General features: G+C 43.9%; 1 protein-coding gene across 2 annotated transcripts in view; it reads right to left on the minus strand.

Annotated features, from left to right (window-relative positions):
- LOC146813483 (uncharacterized) overlaps nt 1-18,793 on the minus strand; it is a 75,653-nt gene that overhangs the window by 40,631 nt on the left and 16,229 nt on the right. Inside the window, exons 4-6 of one of the 2 annotated variants that reach the window (XM_085620279.1) lie at nt 16,649-16,750; nt 15,383-15,493; nt 12,082-12,171 (exon numbers count right to left, since the gene is read on the minus strand). In XM_085620279.1, the coding sequence (XP_085476405.1) occupies nt 12,082-12,171; nt 15,383-15,493; nt 16,649-16,750 (303 nt within the window). The remainder of the gene's footprint in view (nt 1-12,081; nt 12,172-15,382; nt 15,494-16,648; nt 16,751-18,793) is intronic. The other variant, XM_085620280.1, reaches the window with a different exon arrangement.

Consider the following 18,793-nt stretch of genomic DNA (forward strand, 5'->3'; position numbering starts at 1 on the left):
ATTTCAATGGTTTTGTACAAGTGAAAAGTCCAGCTAACTATAACACCCCTGAAACCTATGGTTTTTTCAGTGAATTTCTGAGGTTTTTTAAATGCTAATTCCTAACTATAACGTGCCTGAAACCTATGGTTTTTTCTGTGAATATATATATATATATATATATATATATATTTTTTTTTTTATATAGATTTCCCTATTTACATTATATTTGTGCTCATCTTAATTATATAGGATATTCACCTCTTCCTTATGCTGGAGGTAATCTAATCAGCAAATTCTTCTTCAAAGCCGCCCTCCTTTTTTAATGTCTTCTATCAGGTTATCTGCCTCTTCCACAGACCGTATGTTACGCATTTGATTGTTCAACATAACACGGAGCATGGCAGGAAATTTTAGTTGAGCCTTAGCTCCTAGGCTATTTAGCTCCCCCATTCTTTTCCCCAACTCCCATTGCTTCTGGTCTGTGGCATGACAGATGTCTGATGTGATATTGAACGTCAACTTCTGATACGTGTAGGGGCCGTTTTTTAGGGCAGCTAGCAAGATAGTCTCTTTAACTGAATAAGATAGAAAATTTACCAACATTTTCCTTGGCTTTTGCTGCTGCATATTTCTCTTAAATGGATCCCTATGGACCCGTTGAATCTCCAAATCAAGGTTGATGTCCAGACTCTCCTTTAAGGCAGTCTCCTTTAATAACTTTATAACAAAAGCCTTGATATTTGATCCTTCCTCTGCTTCCGGGATATTGATAAGCCGCAAATGATTCCTTCACGAATGATTTTCTATTCGCTCCATGTCCTCTCTGAGGTTGACTTTTTCTTTAACCCCTTCGGTGCCACGCCCTTTCCCCCTCCTGTGCCGGGCGTTTCCCACGCGGGTGGGTTTCATGACGAGATAGTCTCGTCATGGGCACAGCGCGACCGTGCTCCATGACGAGACTATCTCGTCATGGGCACAGAAGAGGTTAACTAGAGCCTCTACTCCTTTAGAGTTCTTGGTGATGTCGTTCCTCATTGAACTGACTTCCACCTCCAACTGCCCAGTCTGAGCAACCACACCGTCTAACTTTTGCGCAAGCACTGAACAAGAGGCCTGAATATCAGCTTGGTTAGCCTCAGATGTTTCGAATTGCGTCTTAAGTTCTTCCCGGAGGCCCTGAAGAATAGATGCCAAAGGCGAATCAAAATTTTCTGGGTCAGATCGAGTTGTCTCTGGGGGCTCAGCTTGTAAGGAACTACTTAACAGGGTTGTCACGTTCTCTTGTTCTAATCCCTTTTCTAGTTGATCCTCATGGGTAGACAAAGCGCTAAACTTATTTTTGGTAGTAATCTGAAAAAAGGACCCAGTTCCATGTTTACTCACTGTTTCACTCCCCCTTAGCCCCTCTTTGCTTTTGCTGCTTTCTGGTTCACTGGGATTTACTCCATTTGTGTTGGCTGTCTCGACATCATTACGTTGCGTTAGCGACTCCCCTAAGCTTCCACTTGCACTCCCAACGACCCCATTTTCTCCAGAAGCCATCCCGTGAGTTAAGACTTTATAGTAGGTTTTTAAGGATGGAGTGACTTTGGGTTGTATAGGGGAGATTGTTTTCCCTCTCCCCCTCTTAGATTTGGATGCGATTGCTCACCCGAAAAAATCCTCCCTTGAGTTCTTTCAGATTAACACCCAATCAGCCCCAATAGGAATTATATGGGATACCTTTAAAGCATATCTCAGGGGGGTATTACAAAGTTCGGACTCCTATAAGAATAAGGTCGAAAGGGCTGACTTTAAAAAGCTGGAGGAAGAGATCGGGATATTAGAAGGAAGAGCGCAGCAGTTAACATAACATACAGCAGAGGGAAGAGATTTTGAAAAATCTCGAAGTAAGGATGGATTATAAAATCAAATTAGAGTTAAAATGCAGGGAAAGGTGGGCCGCAGGGCGCATACAGCATTTTGAGTATGGAGAAAAAGCCGGTGTACTTCTTGCTTGGAAGTCCAAGGTTGAGAGAACGCAAAATCACATTAGGGAGCTGATAATTAACCAGGAGGGAACTATCACAAATAAAGAAGATGAAATTCAGGAGAACTTAGTTTCCCTTTTTTCTGAGCTATATACAGATTCAGAGCAGACAGACGATGAGGCGCTGAAACATTGGTTAAATAATGTAGGTCTCCCAGCCTTAACAACCGAGGGTAGGAAAAAACTTGAGGCTCCCATTACAGAGAGGGAAATTAGAGAGCAGCTCAAACGTATGAAAACCTGCAAAGCAGCGGGACCCGACTCTATACCAGTTGAAGTCTATAAATTATTAGTAGATGAGATAGTACCGGAAATGAATGCTCCCTTTAATTTAATTTATAGAGAGGAAGGGATGATCCCGAGGTCTTGGAGTGAGGCCATAATTAACTTTAATTCTAAAACCTGCCAAAGAGCCGAGGAGGGCTGATTCATATCGCCCGATCTCATTACTAAATTCAGACCACAAAATATATACAGGTATTTTGGCGAGACGTTTGGCTGAGGTTGTCCCCCAATTAATCGATATGGATCAGAAAGGCTTTGTTCCACAGCGACAAATACAGGACCTTACACTGTCCTTGATTGGAACCATTGACTTAGCAATAGCCCAATCAATTCCGTTGGCGGTAATGACCATAGATGCCGCCAAGGCATTTGACCGAGTCAGCTGGGGGGTTTTATGGGGTGTGCTGGACACTATGGGTTTTGGTCGAGACTTTATAAGGGCAATGCAAAAGCTGTATGAACATCCTGCAGCTAAAATTGTAATAAATGGTGTTTTGACAAGGAGTTTTGAGATCTCTAGAGGGACAAGGCAGGGTTGCCCCCTGTCCCCACTCCTTTTCGATTTATATATAGAACCCCTAACACATCTCCTGAGAGCCGATGACCAAATTATACCTATAGATCAACTCCCGTCACATAGTAAAATCGCGCTTTATGTGGCCGATTTAATAATATATACCTCCGATCCTGCCCAAACATTAGTTAGAATGGAACAGCTTACAAATGAGAATGGGGCCCTTTCAGGCTATTCCATAAATGCATCAAAGACAGAAGTGATGTGTTGGAATATGGAGGACTGGGGAGGTATAAGATGTAAAGAAATTAGATATTTGGGGATAGTCATCACCGATAAAATTGAAGAGATCCCTTCCTGTAACCTTAGCGAGTCATGGAGATTGAGAAACAACTAACCAGGTGGAAGAATTACCTCTATCTATGGGAGAGTAAACCTGATGAAGATGTCTGTTTTACCAAAACTCACATATATCTTTTTAACGGTATTTCCCTTAGTTTTTCTAAAGAAGAAATAAATAAAATCCAGGGCAAATATAGAGCTTTATCTGGGCATCCCGAGGTGAGCGCCTGTCATGGAAAAAACTACGGAGCAGCCTTAAAAAAGGGGGGGGGGGTCCATAGGATATATTGGACTCCTCAAAGATTAGCTAAGTTCGTATTGCAACCGGTCCCCAGCTGTAGGAGGTGTAATCTCTTAAGGGTCAGCGATGTCCATGTTTGTTTTACTTGCCCAGGCATCCAAGAATTTTGGAAGAATGTTGAAACCACTTTAAGGGTTATCTTTTCCAAGAACATCGTTTTGACCGAAACACTAGTGATTTTTGGGGTGGATAATGTATCCCGACAGGTTTTGAATAGTAAGCAAAGGGACCTATTCTATCTGCTGCTCTTGGCAAAAAGGGAGATATGTATAAGATGGATAGACATTTTGCCCCCCCATCCTGTTGCATGGTTAAATACAATAAATTGGACATGCAAACTAGACATTAAATGTAACCCACACAGGTCAAGAGAGTTTTAGAAAGACTACCAGTTGTGGTCAGCATAGGGCATTATCGTAAAGTTTGATGATTTGGTTATGAAATTGGTTTTAGGGTCCAATGATTACATCATGCCATGGGCTAAATGAAGGTCGACCCCGTTCGCTCTTTATAAGACCAGTGCCAGGGCGGCCAGTAGTCGGAGTCTGCATGGACCATGGATGGATCAAGGGTGCATGTAAACGGTTCAGAATGCAGTAGCCATGGTGATATGTGGACAAAAAAAAAAAGAAATTAGCATTATTAAATGTATTAATGTAACCCAGTGTTTTCCTATGGAACAGTCAGACTTTCTACAGTGAGATAGCTTTTTGGGCTTTTTCACTGGAAGGACATGTTTAACATTAAATTCCTGCATGTCCTACTTTTAAATACCATGTACCCTGCCTTAAAGGTAACAAGGCTCACATGGGGGTGACTTATCAATATTTAAAAGGAAGGTTTTGAATTGTCAAAAGGGGTTATTTTGACAGGAAGAATTTTCAGTTTAAAACTGCAACAGCCAGGCTACACATGGTAGGCCTGCAGTCATGTTTCACTGTAGTGGATGAAAACAGGGTTACTGTGGTGGCATTTAACTTACAGGCCCTGATAGTTTGTACCACATAATATGGACAGACGTACAGGTAAATAAAAAATGCCAATCAGGGATATGACAATTTCACCATGTTGAAAGGGGGAGCACAGACACGTTGTCACTGGCTAGCGGAGGTAAAGTGCAGAGTTCTACAGCCAGCAAAAATATAAGGTCCAGCTAAAGGCAAAATATCTGGGGTGACCCTGCAGAAAGGGCACATTTCCTACAGTGCTCATATCTGGAGTAATCTGACCGAACTGGTGATCCTCCATTTTGTGGCCACCCCCAATGCCGCAGACTTCCAAGCAAATCAATCCTCGTACTCTTCTTATCTAGGGAAGAAATATCCCGTCTCCTGCACTGGGGCCCTTTTTCTAGCGGTATGAACCACTATAGAGTCAGACAGGTACTGGCCTGACGTAAACTGGGTGATCTGGGGCTGCTCTGCATTTCTTTTCGAACCGGAGGAGAGAAGTAACAGCCCAGTCTTGACCAGGCCTGTTGAGGCTTTGAGAATGCTTTTGAAGCATAGGGAGGAAGAGGACAGACATTTTAGTTCTGGATAGTCTCGATCAAGAAGTCACCCTCTTCCTGCAGTGCACAAAGTTTTATGTTGATACTGGGCAGCTCTCTGCGTTACTGCGTGGTACAGTTATAGTACACAGTAGTGGCATCAGACACGGTGGATCACTCCATTCTTCTTAGCCGTGTCAGGGCGGCGGGCATAGAAGGCTCTGCCTTCTCGTGGATTGAGTCCTTCCTCACAGGGAGGGCCCAAGCCGTCCATTTGGCCAACTTCACTGCTGACCCTCGCAAAGTGGAGTGCGGAGTTCCCCAAGGCTCCTCACTTTCCCCACTTTTATTTAATTTGTACATTTACCCCCTCATTTTTTCGTTACAGCAGATGGAGGTCACGGTGTTTAACTACGCTGATGATCTCCAGCTAATCTTTAATCTCTCCAATTCCCCCTCTTCTGCCTCCAATGTTCAGACCGTAATGACCTTCATTCAAGACTGGATGAACTGCAACCACCTCAAACTCAATCCGGACAAGACTGAGTTAGTCCTGACCGGAGGTGGTTGCAGTCCATGGACCTCTGCTCACTGGCCCTTGTCACTTGGTGCTCCCCCTCTTCCTGTCTCTAAGGTTAAAACTCTTGGGATTTTTCTTAACACACAACTTTCTATTCACTCACAGGTGGGTTCAGCGGTCTCTGCTGGTTTCTTTTCTTTAAGATTAATTAGGAAAGTATCCCGTTTTTTCTCCCTTCCTGCTTTAAAAATCATTGTGCTGGCCATGGTACTGTCGAGTTGACTATGGTAACATCATTTACAATGGAGCTCCAGCATATGCGGTCCATCGTTTGCAGCTCATTCAGAATCAAGCAGCTCGCTTGATTTATGGCCTACCCAAATACCATCGTGCCACTCCCCTGCTTAAAGCTTTGCATTGGCTCCCGGTGAGGGAGCGTGCCCTCTTTAAGCTGGGTTGCCTTACCTTTCAGGCTAGAGCAGGTACAGCCCCTGAATTCATTTGCGCCGCCATAAAACCGTACCTCCCAGGCCGTGAACTTCGCTCTGCCCACAGGGCCTTTCTCAACATTCCTCGCTTTAAGAAAAAGAAATCTGGTGGAGCGAAATTTGCTGTTCTGGCTCCGTTTTTTTGGAATTCTCTCCCTCTTGCTCTCCGATCCTCTCCGTCATACACACAGTTTCGGAAAGACCTTAAAACCCTGTTATTTGAGCAAGCTTATACTGTTTAGCCCTTCCGCCGACCGCTACTGCATCACTTAAAGCGCCATGAAACCGCATGGTAAACGTGCGCTCAATAAATGTTTTTAAATTCAAATTAAATTCAAATTCAAATCAGAGGTTGGGGAGCCTTGAAAGGGCAGGGATCTAGGACTGGTTTGTCCAGGGGAGGAGGCATGTATGTGACAGCCCTCACGGGCGTCATGCACGTCTCTCGGTGCACCGGGCTCATAGTACAATTCCTGGTGGTCATATGGGCTACCCTGGTCAGAGTCAGTGTGCCTTGACTGTAAGGAGGAGTGTGGTATTTTAGGAGGAAGTGATGTGTGTGGGGTGGAGGAAGTTGTGGTGGTGGTCTAAGAGACCTAGAGGCAAGGGGCTTCGGGGGGAGGGGGAGAAGTGAGTGGCCATGTCTCCAAGATTCTTAGGAACAGGGAGGGTCTATGGCTCCTGTGGGAGCTGCTCCTCAAAATTAAGCCTTTTCTTTTTAGGGATCTGAGGAGTGTGTGATGGTCTGTGTAAGAGGAGTCTAGTCTGGATCATCCCTGTGGAGACATGAATAAAGGTTTCCTTCTGTCTTACAGCAAGGACTTTGGGGAGTCAAAGGACAATCTGCACACACTTAAGTCCGACCACGAAGTCAAGGGCTCTTGTGAAGTGATAAAACTTCACTTAATTTGTATAATGAAGTTTTTTAGAAGACATGTAGAGTAAGCAGAACTAAAAGGAGCCCCAGTCAGATAAAACTACCACTGAACTCACATGACAAAAGAGATGTTCCAATAAAGAACATATAAACAACCAATCAGAATACATGGAATTCGACTTAATCATAAAGCCCCCAGGTTTGATATAACTATGTATGCAAGGTACCACAGATCTTTTCGAATAAGTCTAGAGACAGGTCTGTGTGTCAACTTAGAAGTTTATTTCAGCTCCAGCTCAAGTATTTCGGAGCCTGAGGATCAAGGCAACATGGTTAGGTCGGGCAGCTCAACGCCCCTGGCCAGGAAAGAAGTGTCAGTCGCATGAGCTGGATCCAAAGGGAAGTGTCTTTGAGGCTAGATTGAGGGACTCTAAGTCCAACTACCTTGGGATCAACACTAGGTTTGAATTTGTGGGTGCATCCGAGCTTGAACCCCATGGGGTTGACCCTTGAGCGCAGGGGGAGGAATGGGGACGTGGGTGTGGTTTTCGATCCATGGCCTGTGCTCTGATGTGCAGGGAGCTCCTCTTCCTCGATTTCTGACTCTGAGGCATCTGAACACAGCACCTCCGGGTTCTCTTCTCCTTATTCTGGCTGTAGGCCTGATGGTACTTCTTCCTCCTCTTCGGCCCCAAATGGTTATCCGGCCTAAACAGATTTAGTGCATAGGCTGACGACTGTCGCTACATTTTATAGTGTACCCAGCACACGTCCGTGCCGAATAGTCTTTTGCACTGAAATAATTTGCACACTGAGTAAATTGCCTCATTGTGCTTGAGGAACAAGCTCAGGTTTCTGGTCCTGTGTAGGTGTGACCAACACAATTTGACATTGACCCTAGGGCAAAACTGGAAGCGAGGTCTCTCCATTAACACTCTCCCTACAGTCCTTCTCCAAACACAATATGATTCCTCAAAAAAGCCACCACAATGCTGCTCGAAGGTAAGTTATGATGGTCACAGTCTGGCAATGGTATATTGTGGTTGGAATCGAAGGTCTTGACGGCTGGCACAGAAGATAAGTTCTGTCCACAGGAGTTTTCCCATCACCGGGGACGAAGCCCTGTCAGTTGGCACTGAATCATCATGGGAAACAAAAACGTAGGTGGTCCTGGATCTGGCACTAGAATGTCTGAAATCGACAGCGGAAAAATAACAATCTGAGTTTGAGTCTTTGTCCTGGTGGATTGTGGGTTGAGTCACAACCAGTCGTAGGACTCCAAAATAACCTTAAGGAAAAAGAACTTGAAAAAACATCCATGCCCAACACTAGAAGACATCATTACACAACATGTATGCAACTACAGCCACACAAGCTATGAACCTAGTGTTACAAATAACTGACTTCCATTTTTTTACTAATAACATTTTGATGGAATTCAAAGATCAGTGTCACATACTATTAATGGTTCCATTTCTTTTTTCACATGTTGCCATGCAGCGGCCGCTTCCATTTAATTTTGGCGGAGACCCTTTTCAGGACCTGGTAGCCAACATCAATAATAACAGTTGTACAAAGTTGTGTGCACGCCAGAGTAGAAAAACATCAAGATGGAGGATCAAATGGTAATACAGTTTTGAAATAAAAATGAATGCTTAATTACTTTTATACCATCGGAAAAGACAGCAGTTAGACTCCAAACGATAGCCTTATTTCGCAATTATTTGAAAATTTGTTGCCCTAAATTCCTCAACATTCATCATATATTACTATTTAAATGTCATTATAAAACCATACTAATCAGAAAAATAACACTGTGGATGAGGGGAGACTCTGGTCACCCCTCATCCATTACCTAACTCGTCTGGAATCCTCATGCTTTCAACCCCACCAAGGGCTCTCCACCTTTATTGATGTCTAGATACGGACCACCCTCCCACACTGCTCTGACCAAGCAGACTTGGCACACTGCTCCTTTGTAAGCAAAGCCCCCCCCCCCGGTATTCTCCGTGACTTATGGCCCTGAAGACCTCGCTAGGGACCACTGGCTCCTCCCAACCACCCATTCTCCCTTCACACCTCCCAGGTTTACCCCCTTACCTCGCACATGTGACTCCTGCTTGGTGTCCACAGCGCTTGAAAGACCCCATAACCTTGGCATTGCCCCATCAGCGGGCCAGATCTCGCCTACCCTAAGCTTCTCCTAAGCGTTGCTGCCTTCTACATAGCTATGTCAATGTTGCATACACACGCTAGTGTGGCAATATGTCGGACTATGGAAGGACTTCTCACTATGTAACGACACCTCCATTGTAATGCCGTTTACCCCCTTATTTTTGGTGTAAAACTCAATAAACAGACTTGAGTAAAAAGGAATAACAACCAGTGCCAAAGGAAACACCATATGGTGAGGAAAAGCGTTTTGACTCATAGCGCAGCAACAGTCACTTGTTTTTGAACAGTACAAAAGCCTATATTGGGCTTCTTGACTCCAACTTGCAACGTGTAAGCAGCGTTTTAACCCAATCAGCTCATTCAGAGGCTCTTCATCATCACGACACACATTGGTTTTATCTTCATTTGAGGATAAGTTACGGAGGGCAGACCTAAATCAATAGGTTCAAAAGGCAGGTGGTCCCGAAAACCCTAAACAAATTGGGATTGCCACCATTAAAAATAACTTTTGATATGGGGGTCACTGTGGAGACTAGGGAGGTGTTGCAGGATGTCCCACAACCAAAGGATTCTAGGGAATGTCAGCTTTCCAGTGCTGTCTGTAGTCAGCAAGAAAAACCTGCTGCCAGTGCCCAACCCCCTGCAGTCCACCACTCCCCAGATGTGCACAGTCTATGGATGTAGGCTTTCAGGCCCAGAAGTTGAAGCTCAAAGGCTCACAAACGATGTCCCGCCTGTAAGCTTGCGGGCCCAGAAGTGGAAGCTCAAAGGCTCACAAACGATGTCCCGCCTGTAAGCTTGCAGGCCCAGAAGTGGAAGCTTAAAGGCTCACAAGCGATGTTCCCGCCTGGTAGCTTTCAGGCCCAGAAGTGGAAGCTTAAAGGCTCAAGAAAGATGTCCTGCCTGGTAGCTTGCGGGCCCAGAGGTTGAAGCTCAAAGGCTCACGAACGATGTGCTGCCTGTAAGCTTTCAGGCCCAGAAGTTGAAGCTCAAAGGCTCAAGAACGATGTCCCGCCTGTAAGCTTGCGGGCCCAGAAGTGGAAGCTTAAAGGCTCAAGAAAGATGTCAAGCCTGGTAGCTTTCAGGCCCAGAAGTGGAAGCTTAAAGGCTCACAAACGATGTCCCGCCTGCAAGCTTGTTGAAGCTCAAAGGCTCATGAACGATGTCCCGCCTGTAAGCTTGTAGGCCCAGAAGTTGAAGCTCAAAGGCTCATGAACGATGTCCTGCCTGTAAGCTTGCGGGTCCAGAAGTGGAAGCTTAAAGGCTCAAGAAAGATGTCCTGCCTGGTAGCTTGTAGGCCCAGAAGTGGAAGCTTAAAGGCTCACAAACGATGTCCCGCCTGCAAGCTTGTTGAAGCTCAAAGGCTCATGAACGATGTCCCGCCTGTAAGCTTGTAGGCCCAGAAGTTGAAGCTCAAAGGCTCATGAACGATGTCCTGCCTGTAAGCTTGCGGGTCCAGAAGTGGAAGCTTAAAGGCTCAAGAAAGATGTCCTGCCTGGTAGCTTGTAGGCCCAGAAGTGGAAGCTTAAAGGCTCACAAACGATGTCCCGCCTGTAAGCTTGTAGGCACAGACGTGGAAGCTTAAAGGCTCAAGAAAGATGTCCTGCGTGGTAGCTTTCAGGCCCAGAAGTGAAAGCTTAAAGGCTCACAAACGATGACCTGCCTGTAAGCTTGCGGGTCCAGAAGTGAAAGCTTAAAGGCTCAAGAAAGATGTAATGCCTGGTAGCTTTCAGGCCCAGAAGTTGAAGCTCAAAGGCTCATGAACGATGTCCCGCCTGTAAGCTTGCAGGCCCAGAAGTGGAAGCTTAAAGGCTCAAGAAAGATGTCATGCCTGGTAGCTTTCAGGCCCAGAAGTGGAAGCTTAAAGGCTCACACACGATGTCCTGCCTGTAAGCTTGCGGGTCCAGAAGTGGAAGCCTAAAGGCTCAAGAACGGTGTCCTGCCTATATCAATCACATTTTAAGGTGGGACTTCCTGATTTTGGCTCATTGCCTTCCACTTACACGTCTACGAAGATTCACCTAAACATTACATTCAAATAGTAATTCCTGTAGTTCTACAATATGTATATATTTCTTCCTATGGCATGAGCTCATGGGTCTGGAAGCTACAGACTCCAGAAAGGAGATGCCTCCTATACTGGTGACGTTTAGGCTGGGACTTCAGGTTTCACACCCACTAGTTTCAATTTCAGGGACCACAGATTTACAGCATTAAAGAACAAGCGGCCGTGAAAGTGATCGCAATCAAACCTCAAAGCGGTCGCAAAAGTGAAAGTAATCACGGTAAAGCGGGGCGCGCGCGCCCGCGCACATGCACTGTAGCTCTAGGCTGGCCGGGTAGCACTTTTTGGAGCCCTCTCAATAAGTCTCGCCAGACCAGCGCATGTGCTGGGTCAGGCGAGACCTAAAAATATCTATTACCATAACTGCACACCGCATGCAGCAATGCGACTCCAGCTATCACCTATTATGGCCAATGCATGTGTTTACATCCTTTTAAAGATTGTTTTTCATTGCTAAAAGCTTGAAGGGCATGAAATATGAAGCGTGGTATCTGTCCAGTACATACATTTAGGCCACAAGCCTCATTTGAGGTGCGTGCAGAGATTTTATTTTTATAATTGAAGTATGTAAATTTGAACTTTTTATTGCTTTGTGCATTACTGCAATTATAAACCACTGAAACCCACCACAACCATGCGAGCAGTGGGTAGCCCAGCGCATGTTCACCCAATCCACCATGATGGTCTTCAGCCAACCAATCCACCATGAGCGCCACACATCTGCTCCTTCCCCAGGGGGTTGTTTCTTTCTACTTCATTCATATGCAATTCTCATTTGCCCTGGTCCCACATTTCCGGTCCCTCTATATCTTACAAAAGTAAAGGCTTGGATAGCAGGTGGGTCTTAAGTGTCTCAGAAAATCTGTTGTTCAGGTTTCAAATTCTTCATACACATCTGTCTGTTACAGTTTGTGAAGCAAACCAAAATCACTCAGTGTGTGGAGGAACAATTGCATATTTATTCCCATTCTTTCAATCTTGGTATTTGTCAACAGTGAAATGTTTGGAGTCTACCTGAGTCGAGACACCGCCCGCTTTCTTCTTTTTCTGCACAACAATAATCCCCCAAACTTCCATCTGCTTCAATGCTCTGAAATGGAACTCCTGTTGCACAAAAGATAACAGCTGCTTTATTGCAAACAATATTTCAGTGCTAGCAATAGAACACTGACTTATAAAATGAGGTTCCAATGCAGAATTGGATATACGGAAGAAAGTCTCCCTGCTGTACATTATAAAGATATTGCAAGTCACCAAGGAGGTCCATGGCCATATGGAAGGCAGATGGTTGTGTTCCTTTATACAGTCAAAGAGCTCCACAGTGACTGCAATATCTTGTTAAAGAACAGCAGAGGGTATTGAATTCTTTCTAATACACGATCACCCCCATCACTCCTCCCCCAAACGGCTTGGTGTCTTGCTTTTCATACGAGGCAGTATGTTTTCAACATGAAGAATTAAAGTAGAACCTGTAGTGCAAAATTAAAGACACCCAAAAAACTATTTGTTGCAAGAAGTTACGTTTAATTTTAATCCGATTTTTAAATATTCTGTGCCTCCGAATGGTGTAGAAACATTCAGAGATTCCATCTTTCCTGTATGATCTATATAATGGAAAAAATAAACATGCTGCCTTGAATATCTCCCTTCTGTTGATCAGTGTTTAGTTAAGAAAAACGTATCAGAAGAATGTAATCCCAGTTCTCGTTTTTGTTGTTTAAAGTGCAGATGTAATTATGTTCTGTGATGTACCGTTCACCTTGGCTGCTGGCTCTGGCTCTGGCAGCAGGCATTGTGACGTCAGAGTTCAACTGCAATGACTTGTCAAAAAGCCCACTAGACACCAGGAATATGCTTTTTGTGTTAGGAAATAAATGTGGGTGTTGGCAGGTTGCCCCAGTCCATCCCCAACTATGTTTCTGCCTGTCTTGCGTGCAGGGCATCCCCACCCCACAGTACAAAAGAGGGCATTTGGATTCTTATGTAAGTAGTTTTGACATACGGCCCGGCAGAGCGGAGGTAAATCCAAAGTTCTTCTAATTTGCCATGCTCAATGGCTGGATTATTCTGTCTGTGATTTGACGCCACCCTGGGAAATCTACCAAACCCAGGAATTTCTCAAAATTGAACACAGAGTGAGGGCCAGGGTGGTGTGCCATGCACGGATCCCACAAAGTCTTCTAACCCACAATGTCCATCAAAATTCAACTTTTGCATCAAATCACAAATTTTCCCCACATTTCTGTAAGCTAAACTTCCAGAAACTGTGGAGGCCCACAATCTTTCTACCACCTAGAGTTCCCACACTTCTGATAAAAATGCTACACCCACTAGTGTGGCTCAGCCAGCGCTTGCAAAACAAAAGGCCCCAAAACACAATGTAGACACCTTGACAGTAGGGGTAGCTGTGGTATTGAGACCCAGGGTCAGCTACCACTCAGGGAAATTTACCAAACCTTGGTGGCAAGATTGTGTATATCCCTGCAGAATCCAGAACTTGCTCTCACAGAAATGTGAGAAAAATGCATGTTTTTTGCCAACGATTGAGGTTTGAAGAACACTGTATATAAGAAAACCTACAAACCCTACACATCCTTGCGACCAGAAGGGTCAAATGAGCACTGTTCCCAAGTTCAGTATTTTGAGCACAATTCAGAAATACATAGGTTTCCTTCGTACCTATTTTTCACATGTTGGATTTTACCGTATGAATTACTGCATGGTCGGTACATGATGAAAAATCATAACAGACCGCTCCGTTTTTGGCTCTGCTTATCGCCTGTTTTTGGAAAACCTACAAACCCTACACATCCTTGCGACCAGAAGGGTCTGATGGACGTAACCATATACTGCTTTTGTATCTAAGCCATCGTACCAAAAATTACAGATGAAAGTTTAATGCATTTGGCCTCAAGTGCCTAACGGGTTTACACACTTGGGCCCTAATTCACAAAGGTACATTTTACAATTGTTGTAGCAACTTCACTACTTTTTTGAATTCACAAGCTACGAGTGTAATTTTACTATTAGTAATTTTACTAAAATAAAATTAGTAGCAGAAAATTGAACTTGTAGTTTGTGAATATCAAAACAGTAGTAAAGTCAGGTAAACATACACTCATGTACGTTTACTCTTGCTGTAGTAAGTTTCTACTGTTTTGGTATTCACAAACTACATGTCATTTTACTACCAGTACCTTTTCTGGTAGTAAAATTACACTTGTAAAATTAGTGATAGTTGTATTACAATCGTTGTTTCTAAATACCAAAACAGTAGTAAGGTTATTACAGCAAGTATAAGTCCTGTACTGCTCACAGCTTCTTCAGGTTTTACTTTGTTGACCCTAAAAAGAGTGCATGCAGGAATCAGCGTTTTTCAGCTACTGCCCTGGCTTTAGTCACCCGGCCTTGCTCTTCCGTCAAAAGTTGCACCCTGAGAAGGCACAGATGATACTTTACTGAAACAACCAAGGTACTCACTAAGCCCTTTACTGATATAGTTTTATCAAATAAACTTTAAATGTTCACACCTTACTCTTCTGCGTGATCTGCAACAGGCCCGCTGGGAAGGAGAGGTGTGGTCTTTCATCGTTTTAAGTTCCTATTCTGATCCTATGAATGGGATGCTGCATCAATTTTTTCATTTCGATGAAGATTTCCCTATCTGCTTCATGATCTTTAGAAAGATAAAACACCATGTGGATGTCATTCCTCAGCACGATTATAAAATGTTAAAGTTATCTGACACCTTCAACGACTCCCTTAGCCCGCCTCGCACAATGCTGTTGTTGAGGGAAACAAAGCAGCATGAGAATAGCTGGATAACCTTGATCTGTTGCTACCGATATAGAGGATTGCATGTCGATTAGAATGGACTTAGTTCCTATTAAATCCAGGCAGCTATTTCCCGAATGTTTTGTGAGTTGTACGACGTTTCTAAAATTGTAATGTGCTACTTTTACAAGAAGCTTAATAAAAAAAAAAGAAAAAGTACATTCGAAAACAGGTCGAGAATTGTTTGCATCCAATGGATTCACAGTGGTTTACTGATTAAGAGGGTAACCAAGTCGTCCGAGACAGGAGCGGATCTAAATGGGTTATTTATTAAGTAATTAAAAAGTAAAAAGTATGCTGCTACCTCCCTCAATTCTTTCACGACACAATATGGAAACCTCAACTGAGGTGGGAAACAGAGCGTGCAGGAAATATGTAGCCCACTGGGGGCAGCTGAAGTTCTACGCTTGACACCCATTGAAGATGTGGATAAATACATGTGTTCAGGTTATTCTGTTCCAATATGTAGTATTCCACTCACGTATTTTACTGGAGACGCTGCCTCCACTCTTGGGATCCGACCGATCAATGGAACTTAATTCTCCCTCTTTTTTAATGCTGATTGAGAAAACAGGTGCAGTAACTTCAAGCCCTGTTATAAAAACATGCAATAAATTGATTAGTTTTGATATTTTGTAAACAAAAACATTTAATAAGAGAAGCAGTCCTTGCAAAGAATGAGTTACGGTAAGCCCTGATCATTCCTACAGATGGACACAGAGAAGAATAATGAGTCAAGAAAGTTGTCACCCTGAAGGAGGAAGCACTCGGTCAGTAACTTCTAGTAGTTATTCTTAAGACGATACAAACTAACGACAAACCTAACTTTGCCAATCCCTCCTGTACATTTTGTAACATTAGTTACCACCATATATGGTTTGATTTGGCAATATATATATTGTTTTTTGAGTCTTTGAGGTTAGGATTACTGTTCACCAAAAGGAAATATTTATTCCTCAATTTAGAGTCAACAATGGGAATCACTCTCATTTTGACCTCAGTGGTTGTGGTTCACAGCATCTCTCAATGGACAAATAACCTATCCTGAACCAGGGTGTACTATACGAGTTGGTGAAGATAAGTTCACTTCCAAATGGCTCATTCTCTGTATCATTGTGACCAGAACTGGCTGCTTTGTGAACATGATGTTTTAAAAATTCACGTGTTTCGCAAGACGCTAGGCCACCATGCTACAACAAAGTGATACTTGCCCAAAGGCATGAAATGCGGCAACTATGCCGTAGTCTGGGCATGCAAATTCGGGGATATTGTTTTAACTAGGGAAAAAAGTATCTTCGGTCTATAAATATCACCTGAATTCTAGCAAATGAGGGCACTGCCATGCTGCACACCCGAGCAGAAACCATGCCAGGTACCAAAGCATGCTAAACTGTGTCGAAAAAAAAAGCAAACAAGGAAATACTTGAATTAATTTGTACCATTGGAAATTACCTTAGGAGAATGGCACACCGTATTTATCTTGCTCATCTGTGATATTAAAAAGGGACCCGCCATGAACCAACGCAGCCTTCGCCCTGTTCCAATTCAAACATTCTCTCCTGGATTGCTAGACTCAATAAAGCTAAAAACATGTTTTGGAGTTGCTCACGCTCACCTTGAGTGGAAATGGTTATCGGGACAACTTATCCCTATTCAGCGGCATGCACAGAGAGTAATTTTTTAATGTTTAATACATGCTTTTCGAAGCTTAAACAGAAAAGGCAATTATTCCCATCATTTTTCTAACCTGCACTGGGACCATCTCTGCTTCCCTTTTCCTCTGAACCCGGAGGATCCTTCAGACATTGGTTTACCTCAAAGGACAGATCCGACTTAGCAGCCGCTTCTCCTGTAAAATAAAGAGAAACATAGGATTTTACTTACAAACACAAAGGATCAACTTCTGAGGGGGGGGGGGGAGCACACAGAGGATAAACACATGCAGCATGGTGGACAGGAACCACGGGGCGTACATAGAGAGTATTACTAATAAACTAGAATCCACTTAAAAATGCAGTCTATAAAAAGCACAGAATTTGAGAAGTTCATGGGATGGAAAGAGAACTTAACATTGGACTATTCTTTACTGAAGACCAAAGAGATGTGGTGCTTGGAGACACCTGCGAGTCCCTGTGTCCAACCTCCATCTTTAACGCTAAATGAATGGTCTGAAGTATGCCATTCAGATGAGGACCTTTTCCATTTAACAAACTCCCCGCACAACTCCCTTCCAAGAATGTCAACAAATGAACTCCTAGGAATACTTAAGAAGCCTTTCACCTGGAGGCTGTCCTGACTGGCCCCAAAGTAAACTACAACCCGCTCTGGCTTGATTGGAAAAGGGATCATTCTGAAAATCTCATACGGTGTGAGCTTGTGATGAAAAGAATCCCAACAACATCCAATTGGCCAAACGTATGCCGTGTGCAGCTGTGCTGGAGTGTATGTGAGCGCAATGGTGTGGCTCTGCTCATGGCCACACTTGTGAGTCTATTTACTGAATGTATAATCCTGCATATCTACACAATATATATTTAAAATCATAGTGACGTTTCTTTTAGGACTCTTTGGGGAGTAAAACATACCGTCTTTTTTACACAGGTTACCCCTTTGTACTTCTGACCCCTCTTTGTTGGTTGCCATACCCTGCCCCTCATTGGGGTTTCCTATGTGGAGGCCCTACGCTTTTCTCTGGATTATAGTGGAAATTCTTATTGTGTTATGGTCATTGCCCCTGTACCCCTCAAATCTTCATATGAAAACCACATTTTTTGTGGGGTTTTTCCTGTGCTGAAGGATATTTTAGGCTTGATTGAAGGTAAAGGCCTCTTACCTCTCGTAGTGGAAGGTTAAGTAATGACTTTTTGGAGTACTTTCTTTTCATTTGAAGAAGTCTGCATAGCAAGAGAAATCCTTTTTTAAAATATGTTGTACACTGTGCGTATAATTGATGGTAGTCTTGGGCACGAATCCGCAGCGCCTGGATGAGCAACACGCATGGCATCCTGGGAGGAACACACCAGGGCGAGCACGGAGTCAACAAACTGCAGCTTCAACCGTTTTCAATAATACTGCATGAGCCACAGTTAGCACAGCTCAGAAACACAGACTGCAGCCACTTCTCTGTGCCTCCTAGCGGTCTCAGTAGTTAGACTTGGTGTGCACATAAACAGTGGGATTTTGTACAAAATTGATGTGTTGCTGCCTTCTGTGCCTGTTTATGGGATGATAAAGCGACTCCTGATGCCCCCCAGTCTAAGCAATGAGCCCGTCAGCAGAGCAGCAGGCGCCATCAGTCCAAAAACCACTCTCTGCCTCCTCATGCGGAGTGACTGACCACTGGTCAAAAGGGTGTCACTGCCCGAGGCAGCGGATACGGATTACTAACTGAGACTATTGCGGTCATGCCTGACTGGGACCCTGGACCTTTACTACTGACTGGGACACTGGGGTTAATTACTGACTGGACCCTTGGTGTTAATTATGAACTAGACCCTTGGTTGTAATTACTAACGGACAGCCCTTGTGTGAATTACTGACCGGGACCACAGGTGTGAACTAGCGACAGGGACCATTTGTGATACTTACTGACTTCCATGCCAAAGAGAAGCAGGCCATAACTTATTTACCTCCTTCATCCGGTATCAGACAACTGGAAAATGTTCCCTCTCTTGCTCCCATGTGGCACAAAGACAAGTAGTAAAGGGGAAGGATTGTGTTACTGATACATGTGTGTGAGGTGAGAATTCATGGAAACCCACCCTCTCACTGGAGTGCAGTATATTACCACAGCATTGGCCCACGCATCTGCACGCGATAATTATCCGAAAGATAATGACGATACTAACCATTTTGTGAGCGTTTTATATTTTTGTATACAGGAAATCCCAAT

This window comes from Triturus cristatus, chromosome 7 (genome assembly GCF_964204655.1).
Source record: "Triturus cristatus chromosome 7, aTriCri1.1, whole genome shotgun sequence".
Lineage (NCBI taxonomy): Eukaryota > Metazoa > Chordata > Amphibia > Caudata > Salamandridae > Triturus > Triturus cristatus.